Here is a 23,549-nt window from a genome sequence, read left to right as displayed (position 1 = left end):
CGAGAAGTCCGAGGACACCTAAGCACTTCTTATGAGTTGTGAATGCGAAAGCACAAATGCCGTTCTTTCGCTCTCTTAGTTCATCTGCGGCGTAGTGGAGTAAACGGCCACGTTTCAGTACTGCCGAGGTAGCGGCTGACGGTTGAGCGCGCAATCTCGTGAAGTGGCTGCGCCGCACTGAGCTTGACCGTACAACCTCTTTGGAATTTGCCCGAGGGGGCTCTATGGCCAGGCCCGCACCGCCACACCTTGCTGGGCTGCTACGTGCACTGTGCCGCCATGGGGAGGGCTTCTCTGGTGGCACTTTTTGGAACTACACCGCACAACAGCTAATGGGAGCCTCATTCCTTGATGACGCGCGCCAGCCAATGGGAGCCTATCCATCAGATTTCTGCTACAGACGACATTGGGACAGGGGAAGGGGCCGTTTGGCACAGCTTCAAAGGTGATGACGTTGGTTCCCTCCATGGGAAACTTAGTGCTTTCACATTAAAAAGGCTTTGAGCTACCAAAACTCAAGTCAAACCTCACGATTAACATGACTTCGAGCTAAGCAGTTCCTCAATGTGGTAAAGCAAAGGTCATCAGAACTGAAATAAGTATGGCTTTATCATCAAACCCAATGCTGCTATCCGAGTCTAAAATATTGATGGAAGGTTTTCGAAAATTGGATCACTTTCGAGCGCACGCCAGACCCGTGGAAGCGGCCATGGCTGTCAACAATATCAACGTGATGCTTGGCTCAAATCCCTGCCCCGTGGAAACGGAAAATGAAACGCAGAAAGGAAAACTGCAGTCTTCAGGCTACCTACAAGATGGTGCACGAGTGAGGGAGCTCTGTGGGAGTTCTGAAACAGTTTTGCACTTGTCGATCACAGGTGATTGACGCTCTATAAATGTGGTCAGGAAAGAGTTGATGCACCACAGCTTAGAGCAAGTGAAGTGAAAGCTCGTGCTGTAGAACCCAGGGATTCTCCGAGCTCAATCCACACTCCTGCCCGTTTCAATCTGGATGAGCACCGCACCGGCGTGCGGTCACGCGCTCACTACTGCATGGTGCACATTAAAGACCCCAGGCTAGTGGTGGTACGCTACACTGGTTAAATTTCTCATCTCAGAGACACTAGACGCTCATTGGGGCTGATTAACTTTGCCCTGTTGAAACGTACATGCTAATTGGTTTTCCAGCATTTTCAGGAATCACTAGTTCAAGAGGTTTTGGTATGAGTTTGAGCTGAAGACAGCCTAGGCCCTCCCTCCACCAAAAAAAACAAACAAAAAACTGCTGCCTTTTTTTTTCTGTTTGTTGTTTGTTTGATTGAAAATTTGTTTGATTGAAATCAGACTTATTGGATTTAAATCAGATTAATCTGATTTAAATCACTGTAGTTAAAAAATAGTGATTCTTTACCTAGCGATAAAGAATCACTAGAATATAGTGATTCTTTATCGCCAACTACAACCTCAACAACATTAACAATGATAACTACTACAACTACTGCAACATCAGCAATTAGTACAACTGCTACAAACATCAGCAACTACATCAACAACGGACGTCATTGCCAGGGGTGGGAAGAGCCCATAACAGCTCTCAGTACATACAAATCTTGTCGCAATACCCAACTATCCTCGCTAACTTCAAATTAGAAAGCAAAAATCGTCAAGATATCGCAGTTTATGATACAGTATAGACCGCATATAACGTATGTCTCGGGAGTCGCGAAAATCCGCACTATGAGCGGTACCGCACTATAACCAAAATATCAATTTTTCAGTCCAAAATACATGCCATGAGACAACTTACCTTTGTAAAAGAGTTTATTTTATGTTAGATGAAAAATAAAGCTTAGTTTGAGGAAAGTCTTTATTTCACCAGACTAGTACAGTTCTGTCTCAAGTGTGTCACACATTTTGAAATAAGCGGCTTTTGCCTGGCGCAGCCTTTTAACGGCGTCGTGGGTTGCGGACGGACGTTGCGAGCGTTCAGGATTGCTAACCCTAATCACTTTTCTCCGGAGATGAAAACGCGTGAAAATTCGCATCCTTCATACGGTATGCGCCAGTAATACCTTCATACGGTATGCCCAGTAATACACACGCATGAAATGTGCCAAATAAGAAATCCGGGCGATGTTCGAGGACACAAATGCTTAGAAATCACGACTGTAGTCGAAGTAAACAAACACGACGACACGGGCGTTTCTGCCGTCTTGAGAGCGCCACCACGACATCGCCGCACAAGTAGGTGGATCTTCCCTTCTAGTGCGTGCTGGGTTATCATAGCGACACACAACGAAAATTCACAGTCAAGGATAGCGCTTTTACGCAGAACGATGAGATGCACGCCGTCTACGACGACGATCACAACCAACGCCATGTTTGTGGAATAGAAGCAGCCGGCCGCCGGCCCGCGACCGGAGGAGGAGAAGCGTTGTAATAGAGGTTTATGCAACACGCGCGAACACTTCTCCTCAACCTGCGATTGGTCTGTCGTTGCGGTTGTTTGTTTCTTTGTTTCCAATGCAGCGGAGGGACAACGCAACGCACGCACGTGAACGACTCGTGCGTGCGTCCCTCCGTCGCTATGGCAACTGAAGCCTCTCTCTTCGCTTCTCCCCGCGTTTTCGAGCAACCTCCTTGCCCCGCGAGTGCAGCTTGCGACTCGCGCCGTCAGCGCCGTTATCTAGTGTCGCACAGGGAAGCAAGCTCGCTGCTCCGGTCGTCGGCGCGGTCGGCGAGCTGTGCCAAAAACCGCACTATAACCGGTATTTCCCTTCGCGCGCCTGCATTTTAAGCGGTATGTAATTACATGGAGTTCTATGGGAGGTGAACCGGTGGTTTAAAAAAACCACGTTATACCCGGTTCTGCACTATAAGCGGTTACGTTGTAAGTGGAATATACTGTATTTCAGAAATTGTTACTGCAAGGTAGGGTTGTTACACAGCACTCACCACATTATTTCTTTTTTTGATACACCAGACGCCTACATAGAAACATCCTGCTCTGGAGGGTTGCTTTCCTTTCAGCACGCAGGTGCGCAGCGGTAAAGTAAGACACATCGAATTGTGCAATGTACTTTGTGGTTCTTGCGTCACTGCAGTGCACCGGCATGCAGCAAGATGAGCACTTGATAAAGATAACCAACCCGCCAGAGCAGACCACAAACATGAGAGGCATTGCGAGACTTCCGAGTACTGCCAATGTTCCATGAGGGAATCAAATCGAGTAGTGCTGTAGTTGTAGCGATAATTAAAAGTTCTGAAAATTTGCTCAGGCCTACCATGATGATCCGGCCGTGTAAAGGGATGCGAGCTATTATGTTTTCGGCATTAATAAAGTGAAAATACGTCTTGGTGCAACGTTGGTGCAAATTCATCACCTTTTGGCGAAATATAGCAGGATGTAGCAGGGTAAGTACATTGGCCCAGTTTGGCACAAATGGTGCAGCAATTACACGACTGAATTGTCACCGAGAAGCTCTGGAAAAAAAACGCACCTTTCCAGCCCCCTGGTGGCAATGCTGGCCAACTTCTCCTGCAGAGACTTATCCTCTGTTGCACCTCTCTGCAGCAAAAGTGGAAATAAGTTGCAGATGTTTTATATTCACACCGTGCAAAAACTAACAAAAGTAGCACTTGGCTACATAAGTTTACCAACCTATCGAGTGCATTCAATGTTTTCTCCAAACATAAATCGGAATACAATGATTGAAGCGCATCAAACAAAGCTAAGGCGAACCCTCATCCACACTTCCATGACTTCCCAAAGGACAATATTTAGTTGTCTGACAATCTCGCTCTACGAAGAGGCTTGGGAATTTTCTATATTTTCCATGTTGCAAAATTGAGTAGCCCCAAAATAAACCAAAGGTCTAGCTCCAAACAAATGCATGAATCGAGCTGACGAAAAAAAACACACTGTTTAAAGTATTATTTTTTATGCTACCACCATGTCACTCCTATGCACTAACTAGAAGGTTTTTACCGCCCAAAAATCAATTCACTTTCATATAAAATATTGGGCCTACACTGCAACGCAAGAAATCTAAGGTGTTTCACATGCTGAACGATAACACTGATCTCCTCTTGTCTGCCATCTTGCCTGACCAGCATACCCCCTTTAGTTTGCTGGAGTCACAAATAGGGCAGCGATTAAAAATAGGTCCACACCTGCACTCGGGAACAGGTCTTTATGGCCTTGCAGTGGAAGCTATGAGCAAGCGCATGAGGCATTAACTTCATAAATTGTATGGTCTGGTCTTTGAACAACCTGCAACAATCCACTCCAACAGTCGTCACAAACAAATCTATCACGACATTGCACCCAGGTGGCAGGCTTTGAAGGATAGGCAGCCAAGTTGCAAGTTTTACAACAGAGCTGTTGAGGGCTAGTTTCCCCGGTTTCGCGGTTTCGTGTCCGGTACGAAACAAATGTCGACACGAAACTACACAAAACTCTGGACAGCTACCGCCATCTATGAGCGACGGCAGCAACCAGACAACCAGCCTGGTTACCGCCGTCGCTCATAGATGGCAGCGACCTTTCCAGCTAGCACAGAAGAATGGACAGTTGGGCGAGTTGGTCGGAATACATCGTAGGAAACAGTGTGCAAAACAGACGAAGACGAAGAAGAAAGACATGAAACGAGCATACAACTTTGCTGGTCTTCCTTCTTTACCAGAGTGGAAAGGCTGAAAGTATTTTAACTGCGACAACCTTTTTCCCAGTAAAAACTGTAAATTTTTCATCAACTGCTACATCACCTGGTTAGGCAAACCCAGGGTGCCTTCATGACGATTTTGCTTTGAGTGCTGTTAACTTGCGATCTCCCCTTCCACCACGATCTTGTATTTCCAAAATTTTTATTAAAATATAAGTATGTAGGATTCCGAGTTTTCTGAGTTAATTATTTGGGGAAATTTGGAGGGTGTTTTTCAGAGTTTATTTTTTGCTGAAAAATCAAGGTTGATTGGAGTTTATATTTGTCAGATTCCCAAGTCTCTGAAATTCGGATTTTAATTTTACTGTTTTCAATTTTTCAATATTTCTAATAAAAAAATGTTTGGACACAAACATACTCTAAATTCATAAGAACTCCCCTGTATCGCATGATATTTCTGTAGCTGCATTTGTAATTGACGCATTGCCATTGGCAATATTAGCTATTCTACGACAAATATTGCAATGATGTTTTGCGTCATTAACAATCAATCCTCTGAAATAATTAAACTCCCGGATGTACTTGCTGGGAAGCATAGAAGCTTCAGTTGCCCTTCACTCTATTGAAATATAAAAGTTCATAGCTATCGCTTTTATAAGACACTGCCCTCCTTCCTCTAAGAAGCACACAAATAGTATGGTCCAAACCAGGGCCGTACCCAGAAAAAAATTTCGGGGGGGGGGGGGGGGGGGGGGGCCATTTTGAAAATGTCTATTGTCTTATTTTCGCCTATGAATCATGTGCATCGGTGGCATCTAATGGAGAGTTATAGCAAACCGGAGAACCGGTCCCGGTTTGGTACCCGGTAGCCGACCGGCGCCACTGCACATGCGCAGAGGTGGAGATTAAAATCTGCTGGCTGCAAGTGCACCGACCAGGGCCGTACACAGAAAAAAATTTCGGGAGGGGTCAGAACCCCCTAACCCCCCCCCCCTGGTTACGGCCCTGGTCCAAACTAAAAACCTAAACAATGAATTTAGTTGTGACACAGAGGTACCGTGACCCGTTGTCCTGAAAGAATCTTAACGAGCTAAAACGTAAACCCCCTTTTTGTCAGCAGTCTGAGATTTCAAAGGAAACTACCTAAAGTTGCCACTCCTCAGGACCAGTGACCCTGTGTTCCTGTAAAACGTTTTTGTAAAGTGCCGCTCAAAGTTCTGATTTTTCCAGATAAATCCAAATTGACCAACATTTTACTGGGGAGTAATTATAATGCAATTCATACACTGGGGAGTGCTTTTTGGACTTATCAGAAAAAGGCTCGAGGTACACGTAAACACTTCTAATGAGATATGTGAATGCGAAAGCATGAATGTTGTTTTTGCGTGTGTCCTCGTGAAGTGGCTGCACTGCGCTGACCTCGGCCGTGCTGCCGCTCTTTAGAGCGGCCTTTTTTGCGTGCTGGCAGCCTGCCCAAGCGTGCCAGCCAATTCCTTGTACCAGCATGCTCGCGGCGCGGGCACGCAGCGCCATGGGGTGGCTTTCCTTGAAACTGATGCACAGCGGCCAATAGGAGCCTCGTTTTCACGAAATAATTAGCATGAAGGTCAAAAACAAACTGACAGTACAAGCACTAACTCACAACTGTCGTTTTCATAATCACACTGAAGACGAGAAAGAGGTAGCGTTTCTCTCTTGTCTTTCTTTTCGGTATGAAAAATTTCCAAAATGAAATTGTCTTGATGGAAGAGGAAGTTACGTTGAGAGGACTGAGAAATAACAATAAAGGAAGAGGGCGTTACGTTAAAAACTGAGATTTCCATTGCTACAGTGGTCGTGCACAGGCTCGTCTGACCGGAAACCTGTAGTCGTTTGAACATGGCATTAGCGTATCCCTAAAGGCTCATTCACATACTTGCGACCGACAACGACCAACTCCGACACAGCCATTTCTATGTGACGTCTCAACCGAAGGGGTGTGCATACGGAAACATCGTGCAACGAAAACAGACCTCACTGTAGCAGCCTACTGCTCTGTGACTACAAACCAGAAAGCAATTGTTCGAATGTCGTTATGTAGCTAACGTCCTCGACTCGATGACTCGTTCATTTGAAGCACGCCCATTCAATGTGACGTAACGTGCAGGCGCGGGGTGAGACGGTGCTTTTGACGAGCAGTCCGAGTGCATGCTCAGTACGGTTTGACTCGCTGTAGCTAGCAGATATGTTGTTTGATAACTTACTTTCTGGTGTCATTTCAAAGTTGAATAGATAATACACTACACAATAGGTGCTAATAATGCTAATGTGTACCTAACTCATGACAATGCTGTGTATGTAATTCCACGTGAAAGTTGAAACTTGAGCCTAAAATTGAACGTCGAAGCCTCTGTCTCTGTTCCTATTGTATACGCATCACTGAAATGACGAACATAGATAGACCTCATCAAGTAAACCATGATAATAAAATAATCGAGATATCTCCATCTGTTCAAGGTACATGCACCCAACGAGATTATCATAGTACATCCGACACTCACATAACGTCACCAGTGCCGCCATCCTGTAACACGCCTTGCATGTATTTGATACTTGTGCTTCATTCTATTAATTCCGACAATTACAAATAAATTTGTTACATTCAGTACATGCGATTCATTTCACTAGACTCGGCGAGTAGACAACTTGCAATCATGTCATAAGCAGTTTACATATTATTTTTAAGCAGCTTGTGACTGCTTAGATAGTGGTCACAAGCGGCTTAAAACCTATGTGGCTTAAAACCTGGTTGTGTCAGAGTTGGCTGGAGTTAATCGCAAGTGTGTAAACCAGCTTTTACGGGGATTATTGCTGCGAAACAACATGGCTGATAAAAACAGCAGAGGCAATCATGTAACGAGGTTGACAACACTGGTTTGTCTGCAACTGGGATCAGAAAGAGTGGCACCACACTACGCAAGTGAGCATGAAGGCACCCAGACAAGCAAATTCAAGAGAGAACAAAACAGGACTAAATTTAGCTTTTCCTCTCTGTATGTTATCTAGCAATGAATGTAGAAAAAAGCTGAGAGCACCATTTCTTTATTTTTATGACCGCAAATGGATCAGTGTTTTTTTGTTTTTTTTGGCAAGAATGTGGTTTGAGCTCGATATCAGCAACTCGGGAAAATTTATCTTTCAAAATTCTTAACTGTGAACTGTGAAAGCTTCTGAAATTATTTTTGGTTCACTTTAAGCTCATCCTAAACATTTCCAGTGGGAACAGAAAGGCTGTCTTCCAAATCTCACTCAAGTAGATCCAAGTTACTCCTGTGGGTCATGCCACGTGATAATGCAGAAAGAGCAACGTCGGATGTGACAAGCCTTTCTAGTGCCAACGTACAAAACCGGTACTCTAAAGTAAGATGGAGTAAATATTGGAACATGGCTAAGAAGTACTGCCAAAAAAAACTGGAACAGCAACGAGAAAATCATAAACATGTGACATCAGGATCATGGCCAATTCTTTCAAAAATGCACACACGCTGATGTCACTAATATGAAGGCAGATGTCAGTTAACAAGTATGTAATCCTACCTTTATGACACAGAACCAATGGTACGAAAGATGTGGTGGGCGGGAGTTTTCGGACAGTACCTAGGACCTTGCGACGCCATAAACTCACTCTGATGCACTTGATGAAACCGTTTCCCAGACGGTGTTTTTCGCCTGGTGAGAGCATATAGCGTAGGGTGGCACACTGCATTTGAACAGGTCCCGAAGGTTTTATAATCAACGTTAAAGGTTACTTTCTGCAGAATATTGCTAATATTCAGCAAACTAAATGTAACAACAAAGTCATAAATGGACAGTCAAGCATGGGTTAGGGGTGTGCGAATATTCGAGTTTTGAAGTCGAATCGAATAGAAATTGACCAAATAATTCGGCTCGAATTTCAAATTCCTAGTATGGAATTCGAAATTCCAATGGCACATTGAATGAATTGTTGGACAAAATTCGTGATTATTCAGAAACGCAGTCCATGTGACTAAATACAGTTGAATCTTGTTAATTTGAACTCGAGGGGGACCGAAAATTTGTTTCAATAAAGCAAAATTTTAATTATCAGGAGTTTTCTCTCATAGAGACGCATAGGGTGGGACCTGAATGTAAGTCTGAATAATCCAGAAGTTTGAATTAAAGCGACCATGGAGGCAGTTTCAAAGTTTTATTCGACGGTTGAAATGGATGTCAGGCACGTTTCAGATACTGTTGACCAAGTTCTAGCCCGAACAGAAGTTTGGGTGCCGCACCAATCGAGCAAACAGGCGCGGTAATAATAGCGCCGGGAACGATGCCTGAGACCCCACCGAGGCGGCGGCAGAAAGGTGGACTAAAGTGCGCCGTCAAAGCGTGACGACAACGGGCTCCTCGTCTGGCGATTGGTTCAAACGATAGACGCGCTCTTGGTTTCGATTTCGGTGGTGAGATGTGATGAAAAAAGTTTATTTGAACGTTGGATAATATTTTAAAGTTGTAGTTGGGAATTAATAGGTTTCATACCGTGTATAAAAGCATAATTAATCTGAAGCGATCCCTTTGTTTGTCACTGGTTGAACGCATCCCGCACTGCTACCTCGGGCGCGTAGCAAGCATCGAGCAACCATGGACAAAAAAAAGAAAAAGAAGTACGAGCGCCGGGGGCGGCGGACTTTTGGTTTTGGTTTCGTGCGTCGTCTCGTGTTCGCTTTGCGAACTGGTGTCTCACCAATCCTGCCGCGTTTATGTGCAGTAGTAGGTTGCGCGAAAGGTCGGCTAAAGACGTGCGGTCGATCGGGCGACGTTAGTTTGCATAAACTGCCGACCGTTGCTGCATCGGTCGCCAATCCAGAGTTCTGCGTCCTTAGCAGCATCTCCCGTTCAGTCGGCGTGAGGTCGCTGAACGGGAGCTCAAACTCATTTGCGAGCGCGGCGTTGTCGTCCATTTCTTCCAGGTTTTCTTCACAGACCGCCGTGCACTAGAGCGAACCACGGGAACCACACTGAGTGTGCACTAAATCCTACCCATGCCGACAGTGCTCCCTGACGTCACTTCTCTTTCCAGAGGCGAAAAAGGGAAGAAATCTAAATGTTTGTTTCGGTTTCGCAAATTTATTTGCAGGTACAGAAATAAGAGTCACAACATTCTAGAAAAAATTGAGTGGCATGCCAGGACCCCAATGCTTCCGAAAACACCTTCTTTTTTTAAAAAAAAAATTAAATTGCCTTCATGGTCCCTTTAAGAGGGTTTGAATAAATGAGATTTGACTGTAAACCTCCCAGGTCCGAGTTTCCTGAACCTAAATCAAGAGAGCCTTAAGATTTAAATCTTTCTACAGAAAGTAGTATTCAGTTTATGCTCACTGAAAATAAGAAGTTTTAGTATTCCATATTCGATTCAACATTCAACCTTTTACATACTCCTCGGCACTATTAATCCGGGTCCATATCAGAAGAGCGAATGACATTTTAGCGAAAGGCGACATTTGAGCGAATGGTCGTTTTAGCGAATAACGGGGGCGCGCGTTAACCCATCCGTCGCGCTGCGCTTTACGCCGCTTCGCGGCGAGTCTACGGCAACTCATTACAAAAATGGGTCCATATCAGAAGAGCGAATGACATTTTAGCGAAAGGCGACATTTGAGCGAATGGTCGTTTTAGCGAATAACGGGGGCGCGCGTTAACCCATCCGTCGCGCTGCGCTTTACGCCGCTTCGCGGCGACAGTCTACGGCAACTCATTACAAAAATATGAACTAGTCTTACCAAAAATGATTTCCGTAGACAGTTTCCTTGCGAACTTTATCCTTTTATTCGCTGTCGAAACCATCGAAGGATTCCTCAGAATCTGACCCAAAAACCAGGTCCACACACTCACCCCTCAGCTCGTCGCGGTCTTCCGGGACCACAACGCCGATGTCAGCGAGCCGATCGCTGACGTCGCTGACAAAGAAGTGCTGACGGCGCGTCCAGCACTTCTTTCGCACTCAAAAAATTCAAAAAGCGCGTCGTCCACTTTCTCGCTGAAAACGGGGGCTCCGTTTCCCAACTTGCGTCGTAACTTCGACTTTCCGAAGTTCTCTTGAAGAAGCACTTCATACTTCTTGTCCCATTCGCGGATTCTCTTGCGATCAAGCTTGAACTGACGCGATGTCCAATGCACGTTCTCGCCATTCAGCCTGTGCCACTGGTGCCACTGGACGACCTCTATCTTCTTTTGCACAGTGTACGAGTGCATAGGGTTCCGGCGCCGTCAAACAACAAAATGGCGAACAAAAGGTTCACGTGGTTCACGTTTACTTTTGGATTGGATTGGATCCCTGGCTACAAATAAAAACAAAACTTCCAGAACGAAACTTTTTTCGGGGCCACCGGCAGCGGAAAAAGGGGGGAGGGGGGGGGGGGGGGCGGGGGCGCTTACTTGGTAGTTTACGGAAATGCGAAATGTGCGGAAAAAGGGAGGGGGCGCTTACACGAGGGGGGGGCGATTACGCGGTATTTTACGGTAAGCAAGGCAGGCACATTTATTTTTATCCATACAGCATGCAAATTTCTGGTGATTGCAACCTGAGGACTAGAGAATGACAATGAGAAAGTAATATTCTTTTGTGAAGATACTACCTGTGTTACAACACTGAGCATGATGTTTCACATGTCCAGAACCCCGCACATGCTATAAAGCTTGCTGTTAGCCTAATGTTTTAAAAGGGAAAGGTGTTTTGGGGGGTTTCTTTTGGCGTTAGGGGTGCCAGAGGTGCTTTGGAAGACATGTGAAGTTGGCTACCATTGCAGGGGCATAGCTTGCCCTAGTTCTGCATCAAATCAAACCTTCACAGACAAGAAGGCTGTTGTGCTGGATTTTGTACGCCACCCACTGGAGGCCGATGCGGGCCAATGTCGTACGAAGTGGTGCGTCAGCATTCGGTTGGGTTTTGTTACTTCGGCGACAGAACGCGATTCCCAGCAGAACGCTGACACAGCACTCATACCTAATCTGGGCCCTACACTTGTTTCCGAAATAGAAAATCCAGCACAATAGCCTTGTTAACAAAAAAATGTGTTATAGGGCTGGGTTTCGGGAGAAAAGCATCACGTTACGCGTGAATGACACGCAGGTCATGCGACTCTGCGATGTCACAACTGGATGTCCAATTTGGACGAAACGTGGCATCAGTGTCACGCGGTGTCGTGATGTCACGCGACATTAGGGCGCCGCAAGGAAACACAGCGCATCTTCGAGTTTACCGTATGTGATCGAGACACGCTCATTATCCAGGAGGTGTTGGTTCGACGTCTAAGCAAAAGAAAAAAAAGGAAGAGAGGGTGAGTTAACAGCTCACCGCCTGCAGGCAAAGCTCAATGGCGTGGGTGTAGAGCTCGAGGGCCTCCTGCCAGTGTTCGGCCTCGTCCTCGTCCAGGGCTTGGCCCAGCAGGAACTTGGCCCGGTCCAGCTCCAGCTGCTGCACGCTGCTTGACACCTGCTGGTGCGTGTTGCCCGAGGCTGCAACGGCAGGGAAGCGTTTGAGGCTGGTTCGCTCATCTGCATTTGACTGCGATCGGCTGCGCTACGACCATTTCTTACGGCTCAAGGCTGGTTCATGCATCTGCGTTTGGCTGTGGCCGAGTGTGTTACGATCTCGTGTAACCGCTTAACACACTGGCACTGTATATCAGACCTGCGACACTTCTGAGCTGTGTATAAATAGACTGAGGGTTTTGGAGTATTTGCGATATCAAATCCACATGCTATCTATAAAAAATGACCACTTATAACATTTTCATAAAATTATATGAGCTTGATCATGCTGACAAAGACTGGTAAGCACAGAAAGTGCAATAGGCCTTCCAGGGAAAAAGAGAAAGGAGTCTGAACGGTACCGCCCACCGAAGATATGCTTTCATTTCCGACACACACTGACTGAAAAGGCTGCAAAGCGCACGAGCTCACACGCCGAGTGAACCAGCTCACTCTTGCATGGTCCGTACCGCCGACCGCGGATAGCTCGGTCCGCAAAACACTTGGCTCACAATCTCGAGGTGACGAATTCAAATCCTGAAGGGGGACTGAAGTCTTTTTATAGACCGACACGCTGTTTACAAACAAGCCCGTGTTTGCACACACCAGGTGTGGGCACTGCGCATGCGCAGAAACCAAATTCGGAAGGAGTGAAGCGTGTGCGCACGCGCCGTGCCGTTGACAGCGCCACCGCAGTTGCGTGACGTCAGGACCGCGTGTTGGTCTATATGGTTCCCCATGGGTGTAACGCTTTTTGATGTCCGTTTTTTGTTACAGCACTATTTATTGGCTTGGCAAGAGATGGTGCCAGTGCGTTAAGAAGTTAGCAAAGAAAGCAATGCACTCGATCACAATCAAACGCAAATGTGTGAACCAGCCTTTATGACAAGAGGACAGACTGGCGCCGTCTATAGACCGTTTTACTGAAAGAGGGCGAGAGAGAAAAGGGGAAAGGGCTACCGGCGCTTTTCCCCTTTCTGATTGTGTAGAAAGAGTGGAAGGCCCAGGTGAGAGGCTTGACCGGTGTTGGGTGTCTGCTGTGCCCGAACTTCGATCGCGCTTTCTTTCCTGTTTTAAACTCGCAAACTTAATTAGAGTCACGGGCTTTGACGGCAACAGTCCCCCGGTCATCGGGACACCATTGCTCGGTCATAGGGTGCACGAATAATGACAGAAAGCGTCGAATACCGCCCAAGGACCTTGTAGCTTGCATGGAATCTGGCAAGGCGAGTGCGGCTGCAATGTTTTGAAGCTCCATCGCTTTTCACATGACCCCGGTCTTGGCGGCAGTGGATTGCGTCCGTAAACCGAAAAGGCGTTTCCTCAACGAAATCCTCTCGACTTCGCTCGGAACATTTCGTAAATGGAGCGCGCACCGAACGCTGTACCGCCGATGAACATGGGGACGCTCGCAATGTGCGTGCGAGTTTTTTCATGATAACTGCTGTTTCAGCTTGTAAAATTTTTTAACTGAATTTATCTTAATATTGATAATTTGCAGTGGTTACTGACTCGATTTCATCATTTACAACACTTAGTTGAAGGCTTATTTCCGCCGCCGGGTGAGGCTAGAAATTGTTGAAAAGGTAGTTCTATCGGTTTTCCTGAATAGCGATCCCCTGTGCGATACCAGAGAGCCGGCAAAAGCGCTCCTTGGAGTGCCGCTGGTGGGTTGTTTGGGTTGTTTTTGTTGATTGGGCGCTTTTAAGCGCTGGATAGTCGCTCCAGGGTACGACTCGTGTGTTGCGATCTGCGTCTTCGGGCCCAGTGTGTACGTTTCTTTGTTCGAGTCATGGCATCCGCCAGTGCGGCAACGGGGGGAACAGCGGCAGCGAACGTGTCAGTGATAGAAATTGGAGGTTAGTACTCAAAATATTGCATCAAATAGTAAAATAATTCGTGGCTGCTTTGACGCTTTCTGCGATTCAATATAAGCACATCTAGAACGTCTTCGTCGTTCATCCACAATGAAATATGAGAACACGGACACGCAAGATAAAAGCAGCGCAGCAAAACGATATGTAGCAGCTCGGGGTGTTTACAAAAGTTAATTGAGGTTCCCGTTTCGTGTATTGCTTGTTCATCACTAAAGACGGCTGCGTTGAAATGGGCCTATTGCAAGCAAAAATTTATGAATGGTTCATCATTTCCAGTCATGCGGAAAGCGGTGGAGCTTCAAAACATTGCAGCCGCACGTGCCTTGCCGGATTCCATGCAAGCTACGAGGTCCTTGGGCAGTATTCGACGCTTTCTGTCATTATTCGTGCACCCTATGACCGAGCAATGGTGTCCCGATGACCGGGGGACTGTTGCCGTCGAAGCCCGTGGCTCTAATTAAGTTTGCGAGTTCAAAACAGAAAAGGGCGAAAGAAGTTGGGGCACAGCAGACACCCAACACCGGCCAAGCCTCTCATCCGGGACTTTTACTCTTTCTACACAATCAGAAAGGGGGAAAGCGCCGGTAGCCTTTTCCCCTTCTCTCTCTCGCTCTCAAAATGGCGCTACCCACGATAAAACGGTCTGTAGGGCAGCCCGGAAGCACTTCCGGCCCATGTGTATATTTTATCTATGGCTCTTTCACCATGGGCTTGAGATAATACTGACAACGATATATATGAGACCATTTCTTGCAGATAGTGGGTAGGTTTGGTCTCACAAATACTGCAAAATCATGTCTAGCTATATGCAGATCAGAAGGGTTCTAGGACCACCTGGTATATATATTGTCACGGGTGGTGAGTCGTGACCAATAAACAAGAAATAAACAGAAATAAATAAACGTTTAATGTGGCGAACTTGTGCCAAAAAATAAAGAAGGAAACAGAAGAAAGCAGAGCGTCGCGGGCGTCGAAGTCGGCGTGTCAGCAGAATCGAGCGCTGGGGCGAGACTGACTTGACAAGGTCGCGGGCGGCCTCTTATCTAGAGTGAGTCAGTATCTCGAAGATTCGGCGGAGAAGGTTCGAGCGTAGCGCGCTCGGGCGAGAATGAACAAGCACTTTCTAGAACAACAAAAACAGGGATGAACGATAGTTATGTCCGCCGCAAGAGTGAACGAGAACTTTCTACAAGTCCGTGACCCTGCGCGCGGCAATATAGTGCCAATCTGCCAGTGCATTCTTTAGCGTCCTCTTGTTGTAAGCCATCACAAGCAGACGTAGCGCAGTCGATCTCTGTCGACCGACTGCGCTACATCTGCACACTCCATCACAGTCAAACGCAAATGTTGAACAAGCCTTCATGTGCCAACATGTTTAGAAGATGCACCCATAAAGGCAGAGCGACATGGAGCCGTAAAAGGGTACCGTAATATCCTGACAGATATTCAGACCCTTAACGATAACCCACCCCTAATTTTGAAATGATTTTCTACTTTTTCAAAAACACCGAAAGGCAGCCCACTCCTAGTAATTACAGGCCCCCGGCCAATGGTGACCTCGGCAGAAATTATGTTACTTACCTATCACGGGAGACAAGTGAACATTGACGACTTAGAAGGACAGTCATCTTTGCTTCATTGTCCCTAGCTGCGATTGCAAGTTTCACAGGCCACAAGATCTCAAACTAGCATTTTTCCCACTTTTTTTTTATCACACACCGAGAGTTAACCCACTCCTTATTTTCACTCTAATTGCTTTCAATTTTAGGAGGGCAATCTCCCGGAATATTAAAATATGCACTTGGCCCACTTCGGTAATTCATCACGGATAATAACAGTTCCAAAAACTACGGACAAGTGGAAGAAAAACTAACACCACAGAGGGGTAATCGGGCCATGCAGTATACTGAAAACAGACGTGATTGTGTCCCAACGTCTGACAACACCATTATCTTGCCTCGGAGTAAGAGCAAAGAAACGAGGAAGATAAAGAGGCATTTTCTTTGACGGACTGGGACAAAAGTACATGTGTCAGCACTTCCCCAATAATACTGTTTTTTCTGAGATGGCACATCTGAAACCGTCTGAAGTGGATTGATAAGCATAGATTATTGGGGTGGCGTTGCTCAAGTCGCAGGTTTTTGTGATATCACGGCGTACATGTTTTTGCCATTAGTAAACTTCAGTTGAAAATTGCGCTTTGTGGTGTTCATCATTCTTTTACTTCTCTGTCGTTTTTGGCGCATTTATTCTCTACAACGATATAGAGCTTTTTTGTGCTTACAAACACAAGCTATCTCTTGCTTTCCAACCGGCTTTGAGTCGCTCCATTTCAGCAGGTTTTCCCAGATTGTTTACGCCACTATTTCTCGGATGTGTAAGTGCCTCACAAAGAACAAAGTTGGAGATTTAGCAAGGTGCCATTGCTGTGCCATTCGATGTCTTACGGAAGTATTTACAAATTTCTGAAAATGTCTCGCTAACCAATTATTTAGCTAACATAATATCCAGAGGGATAGCCCACCTAAAATCGATAGAAAATTGGACAAAAACAAAGAATAAGCTAACTTTCTATGTGGCAAAACAATTTTTAAAAATGTTATTTTTATTTTTGTGATTTTTGAAACTTGCGAACGCAGAAAGGGGCGATGAACCAAAGAGAACTGTCCTTCCCAGTCAGCAATGTTCACTTATCTCCCACCGTGGTTAAGTAACAGCGTTTTTGCCAAGGTCACCCTTGGCCACGTCCATGAAATCACTAGAAGTGGATTATCTCTTGGTGTTTCAGAAAAAATAGCAAATCATGCCAAAAATAGGGGGCGGGCTATCTTCCGGGGGTGGGGCATTTTTCTGGATATTACGATAAGCACCTGAAAAACTCGTGATTAAATATTGTGAAATCGTTGCAGGGAGCAGTGTTGTGAGAGGATTGTTTGTCTTCCCATTTGAATGGAAGTTTGTGACAGCACAAAATATAACAGTGCCTCTTTGCAACATTTTTGTGGAAAGGGTTTACAAAGGTAGAGTTGTAGGAGGAACAAGGGCATAGTAACACAGTGACAGGGCTGCCACAACCCTATATTCCCCAGCCCCCACCCCCTGCAATTACAGTGCATACCCAACACAATAACGGGGATTGTTGGCCGGGTGTGTTAACGCACCGCAGTCAGGAACACAAAGGGCGAAAGCTCATGCTGCAAAATCCCAAGGTTCTGAGCTAAATCTCCCGTCCTGCCCGTCTCGACCCAGATGAACATTGTACCCGCGTATGGTAAACATTACAAAATTTAATTTTTTGTGATTGCATGCACCAAAAAGTTTATTTTGCAAATTAGTTTATGTTTTGTGATTGCAGTGCCATAGACGTTTCCAAACGAAAGGGTTCTTGACTGCCCCCATTGCACAATGGTGGCCAGAAGAGGAATAGACTGCAGTGTGTTTTCTGTACTTTTTTTCCCCTTTCCTGCAAGAATACTTACACGGAAAAAATGTGAGAGTTGTTAGCCCTGAATATTAAAACCAGGGGGCAGTAGCTAGAAAATCAGAAGTGAAGATCATTGAAACTTTCCTCGTTCAAAGAATGACAAACAATGAATCACTAGGACAACAGTTCACTGCCTTGCCACAGAGAAAGAAGAAAATGTTTATTGAGACAGAGATAGGGGAAGAGGGCCATGAAAGATACACGCGAGGAGAAAGAGGAAAGGAAGATAAGGTAAGGCCTTGACCAATGTAAAAGACTGAGAATAACATCTGCTGCAAGTAGACAGGTGTTCATGCCACCTGTGTTTTTGCCCTATATAGTCTAAAGTTGTGCTTGAATGCTATGCCAAAAATCCTTAGTACTTTCTACGAGTAGTTTTGACCCCCTCTCTCCCTGTTCCCCATTATGACGCTATGACAAAAGCAACTGGGCAGTAAAGAAGTGGTGTCGCGCACCTTGCTTCCATAGCTCTTCGGCTCGATCCAGGTACTCTGAGGATTTCTCTGAAATGCCAGCAAGCTGGGAGCCAGACAGGAGTGCTGACTGCAGTGCTTGGGCCGCTTCCTAGAAGAGATTAGTATTTGAGACACACTCCTTTTCAAGCCAGAGTTCCCCATATTAAATTATACTAAAAGCCCCATCTGTACAAAGGGGCAGTATGTATAAAGTATGTCAATATATTTCAGCATTATATTGTTCGATCCTTTTTATTCATTCATTTATTTCACCTTAAAGGCCCAGTTAGGGCATTACATAAGGGGCTTTTGGACCTACTAATTTTGTTATCTAGTTGCCTGGTGACAACTACTGATGCTACCTAACAATGAATCCAAACAAAATGGTCCCGGACGATGTGGTCCCGGACAAAATGGTCCCAGACAAAATGGTCCCATGCACGAAACCGGGCAAAATGGTCCCAGGCAAATTTTGAGGCATAGTTTGCTTGATCTTCAGGGGTTAGTCAGTTGTTTGTACTTGATGCAAATTTATTTATTTTACTTTGAAGATACTGCCAGCCAACTTTTGAAGGCAGAGGTATAGTGTAGGCAGAACAATAAAATAAATAAGCATAGCACGTAGAGAAAAAAAATATGTGGCTGAATACTTAAATTATGAAACACTAACCATTTAAAAGTTTGTGTAGTCAATTTAAAACAGACTGCATGCCAGTAGCTCAGCCAAAAAGAAAGGAAAAATATACTATAGCAATAATTTAAAAGTGCATATATCAACCATATTGAATAAACCTGAGACTGGGGCAGAAATGAATGTATAAGTCGAAGGAACAGAAAGGGACAGGACGACGTCCGTCCTGTCCTTTTCTGTTCCTTGGACTTATATGTTCATTTCTGCCCCAGTCTAAGGCTTATTCAACATGGTTAACATTCACCGGCTCGCCTGCATCCGGACTATATTATCTCTGCATATATCAAATAATGTATCCATAATGTTTTACATTTAGCATGATAAAAGGGTTCCATTACATGCCATAACAAATATGTAGTGTTTGCATAAAGTGACCATGTTCCTCGGGCCCTAAAGCGGGACGCGTATCGGGGGGAGGGGGGGTTTATGTGTTGCGAGACTTAAAAAAGTTCCAATTTCGGTAACAAATCATACCTTTTTACCACTTCGCATACACCGTGCACATTTCTTTTTCTTGCAATTTGCATACTGTTTGGCATGCACATCTAATACGTATGGTTGGAATATTTTTTTGGTATTAATGTATTTATTTTTGTATGCAATGTCCGTAGCATTGTTCACACGTCATTCACAAATTAACCTTCAGCATCTTGTCTGCCGAGAATACCTTTTGTCTTTGATCAGAGAAAGCACCCTCTCACTGGTGTGATCTGTTCGTTTAACTGCATATTTTATCTATTCGCGGTTCTGGAGGATACCGAAGCTAAAGTCACTGGATCGGGTCCAGTGACTTTAACTGAAGCGGGAGAAAACGCCGTCCCACAAGCACGCTGGCAGGACAGCGGGACCACGGCCGGAAAAGCGGGACCTGTCCCACCTAAATCGGGACGTCTGGTTACCTTATGTATGCATAGTATCTTTGATTTATTATGTGCAAGCATTTTCTTGCAGCTCCACCAAGCTAATTCTAAATTAAAAAAATTAAAATGCTGTCTCAAGAGCGGCTATTTTTCTCTCACACCTATAGGAAGTACCCACTGGACGCCATATTTGAGAGCGATGTTTAGAGCGCATGCTCACAAGGAGCTCACATTAATAGGCTGCTACAACCAGCAATCTTGATGGCGCGGAATGCACATTGCAAAAGAACTGTGAAAGCTTGCCGTCAGCACACACTCAGCAGTTGAGCCCACAGCTATGGCCGCCAGTGAATACTTCCTATACTTATGTTTTACTAAAGTCACTATGCAGCCAATGCTACAAGCTGATAGGGCCAATCAAGCGGTGCCAACAACAAGACATATTAATGGCATTCAAGGACTTTTTTACAGCAAAGCTGTCAAGGGCTAGTTTTCCCCAAAGAAATGAAGACACAGAACTCTAGACACCTACCGCCATCTGTGAGCGATGGCGACAAGCCACGTATCTGGTTGCCGCCGTCGCTCATAGATGGCGGCAGCCTTTCCACTCTGGCTTGCCAACTTGCAGCCAGTGGCCTAGAAGGACTGTAGTACAGCTCCGCTGCTCTTCCTTCTTCACCACCTAGAGTGAAAAGGCTGAAAATTATTTGTGTACGATATCTCTGGCTAGTCAAATTAAGCGCAGAGAGTGAATTACGACCTCGTGCTTTTAGTGTGTGCATGCATATCTGTGTTGCGATTTCTGCTCCAGCCTTGTACAGTGCTCAGACCTATGCGAATAGCAGCCATAGAGTCAAGTGAGTAATGCTAGCCCTTTAACTTTTGGGCTTTTTTAGTTGTTTCCTCAAACATACCACTAAAAGCTTGAATACATTAAAATATACATTACATGTGTGTAGAACAAGGCTTCAGAGTAGTTGTTCACTAAATCAATCAAAGAGCACCCAAAGTGTCAAAAAAATCACTAGGGACCATTTTGTCTGAGCTTGCACTTGGGACCATTTTGTCCTACACCCAGGAAAGTTTATTGCTCCCCAACTGTAAACTTTTCTCTTACCATGCTGCAATAGTGAAGATGTAATTGAAACATACATACCTACATTTTGTTTTAGTTCCTTTGGTATTCTTATTCTTTCGTTTCTTTTTTGTTTTTTTTTTAGTTCTTTATTACTACATAACTTACTTTAGAAAACCGAAATACTGCTGGAAAAATATGCCAATCGGCATCTATTAACTTTATTTGTGCCCCGTGTGTAGGGGGTGGGGTTGCGGTGGGCATAGGCGTAGACTTCAGGGGGGCATCGGGGCTCGTGCTTCCCCGGGCCCGGGCCATGATCCTTACCGAGACGCTGTTTACGTGACAGGTAACAAGCTTCTAGTAGTGGCATGTAAACAAAATAATGCCCACGTTGCCTTTATTGACAAAATACATGGGAAATGTAATCCCAGCGTGCTTTCGTTGGCTTCAAACTTCAGTTATGGTGAAAAGGTAACGCGCAGCACCCCACCTCACCCCACCTCCCGGAGAACTTCTCAACCTGCCCCTGCCCTGCCCTGCCCCCTGCCCTGCCCCCTCCCCTCCCCTCCCTCCCTCCCTCCCTCCCTCCCTCCCTCCCTTCCCTTCCCTTCCCTTCCCTTCCCTTCCCTTCCCTTCCCTCCCCCCTCCCCCCGGGAAAATGGAAAGTCTACGCCGCTGGGGTGGGGGTGGGGGAGGGGGAGATTATTCGGGCATACAGTATTTGATAGTTTAGTTTAGGTGCTCTGCAAAACGTGAAGGACTGAGCAGTGGTAATCTTTCGTCACTGGGAAGAAGCGGACGTCAAAGCACCACGGCTCGGTAGTCACAAGCTAGTTTCGGAACGACGGTCGAACCCCGCCATCACATCACCTAGAGCCACAGAAGAATATCTGAAAAAACCAAAAGACCGATTGCATCGCTAAAGACTCGTACCCTGTAATAAAAGGCGGCGGGACCAGCACTGCCTTCCTTATCGAACTGGACCGCCCTGGAGGCGAACTCCACGGCATCGCGTTCGAACTGCGCCCTCTCATCACTCATGACGCCCAGCCCGGTCGCCCCGGGGCATGACACACCTGTAGAAGACAGAGACGGTCGTGTGTAAAAGAATTGCCTCAATTAAACGCATCCCGATCACGCATAAAAGAGAAACATTTCACTTTTGTTCGTACCTTGCAACCACGCAAGCGCCGCAACCCCAAACCAGCTGGACAACTGGATCGAATTGGATATTAAATTACTTTTCTAGCCAACAGCTGCCGTTAGATGTTTCACAAACCCATAATTAATATATATATAAATATATAATTTTAACAAAATAAATGAATAAAAATTAATAAAATATATATTATGGTTTTGTTTTGGATATTCAGGACCTCTAGCAAAATCTCTAGGGCACCACCCGCACCACCAGGGCATGATCGAAAGTGCGGCTATAGCACATACCGGAAGCTTCGTCGGCTCGCTGTCTATGTACGCTTCCGGCTCATCCGGTGTAAATATTTTGCGTTACTTGATTTACATCGTAGCAAACAGCTTGGAAGATAAAACCTCCTTCGTCGCCTTCCTGACCCAGTGAGTAAGCCAAGTTTGCTTCTTTCAAAGGAAAAGCGAGATGCTGGACGGGCAGTCGCGTTGGGTACGGGCGAATAGTCCTGGCGACTGTCTTGTAAAAATCACCACAGAAATTCGACACTGCTCTCGACTAAAATCCTCGAGCAAACCGCCCTCCATCGTTTCACTTGCGCTTCGGGACTTTTATTGCCATTTTACTTTCGCTGTCTGTGACCCAGCACGTTATTGGGGACATGCGTGTGTTTTCCGACGACGCTGTTTTGGCCGAGGAATTTCGTAGCGCAACCGTTGGGCGTTTCTGCTCGTGAGCTCGAAGGGGGTGAAAACGCGAAGCGCGTGTATGTATACCCTTGGATAACAATCAAGGCTGCTCGAATTTTATCTTAGTTCCTTTTTTTCTTTCCCCTCGACGTCGAATGCGTGACACAGCCGGACTGCTTAAACAGGAAATCAGCAATTTGATCTTCTCGCTATTCTGTCTCTGGTATTATTGGCCAACGAGCTATATTTGCTGACGATGAATCAACTGGTGCTACTGTCGCGAGGAGCCTGTAAACCGTGGATGTTTTCTGTGTGCGCTCACCCCGCGCGCTTTTATTATTGTTCTTTTTATTTGAGGGAACCCTCGAAATATCCGTCGTCCAAACGACTCACTGCCGGCGGCCGTCAGCGCGCCGTGTTATTGCCAAGGTTGCGCCTGGCTGCACTAAAGAATTCCGCCTGACAATAGCCGAGGAACGAGCGGGGATGATGTAAAAAAGAGAGCGTAAAAAACAAAACAATATAGCACGCGCATCGGCTTCGCTCGCTGCGAAATCCCTGCGCTAGCAGCCTACGTCACGGATCGAGGTACAGATATCCGTATTATCCATCATCGCTGTGACGCGGTTATGCGACTATCACACCTAAGGTGTTAGCGCAAAACGCATCCAAGCGTGCGCGGCGCAAGCGCGTCGTCGTAATACATTTTTTTTCTTCCTTTCTTTCCGGGACCCAACTTTCCTTGTGAGGCGCGTGTTGTTTTCTTTTCCTAATGGCCCCCCTTTTACGTTTTCTTCGAAGCACGACTCTGATGTGGTTTCTTTTCGTGGCAAATGGCCGTGCGTGCGTGCGTGCGACCGTTTCGCTAAATGCTTTTTGCTCGAGGCTTTTCTGTCACGCTCACTTGAATCGCCGAGCAGTCGGTCAACCAGTCACCCAATCAGTCACTTTGCTAAAGTGAAACGCTGCATTTTTTTAAAATTATTTTACCCCGGAATTTGCTTTTACAAATGATTGAATGCTTGTCACTCTAAGGTGCGCATTAAAAATAACTGTTAATGGGAATGGAGC

At 45.8% G+C, this 23,549-nt stretch overlaps 2 protein-coding genes across 2 annotated transcripts in view; one reads left to right on the top strand and one right to left on the bottom strand.

Annotated features, from left to right (window-relative positions):
• Positions 1-21,823, bottom strand: part of LOC8024844 (calpain-7) — a 67,435-nt gene extending 45,612 nt beyond the window's left edge. The window contains exons 1-4 of the mRNA XM_040208142.3: positions 21,576-21,823; positions 18,014-18,122; positions 12,022-12,182; positions 3,501-3,568 (exon numbers count right to left, since the gene is read on the bottom strand). Coding sequence (XP_040064076.1) covers positions 3,501-3,568; positions 12,022-12,182; positions 18,014-18,122; positions 21,576-21,683 — 446 coding nt within the window. The 5' untranslated portion in view covers positions 21,684-21,823. The remainder of the gene's footprint in view (positions 1-3,500; positions 3,569-12,021; positions 12,183-18,013; positions 18,123-21,575) is intronic.
• Positions 21,824-22,118: 295 nt separating this feature from the next.
• Positions 22,119-23,549, top strand: part of LOC8024834 (rho GTPase-activating protein 15) — a 53,654-nt gene continuing 52,223 nt past the window's right edge. Inside the window, exon 1 of the mRNA XM_029992965.4 lies at positions 22,119-22,217. The gene's annotated coding sequence lies outside the window, so the exon portion shown is untranslated. The remainder of the gene's footprint in view (positions 22,218-23,549) is intronic.

Source organism: Ixodes scapularis, unplaced genomic scaffold, assembly GCF_016920785.2.
Source record: "Ixodes scapularis isolate PalLabHiFi unplaced genomic scaffold, ASM1692078v2 PGA_scaffold44__24_contigs__length_19508400, whole genome shotgun sequence".
NCBI classification, from domain to species: domain Eukaryota; kingdom Metazoa; phylum Arthropoda; class Arachnida; order Ixodida; family Ixodidae; genus Ixodes; species Ixodes scapularis.
This window is presented reverse-complemented; position numbering and strand designations above follow the sequence as displayed.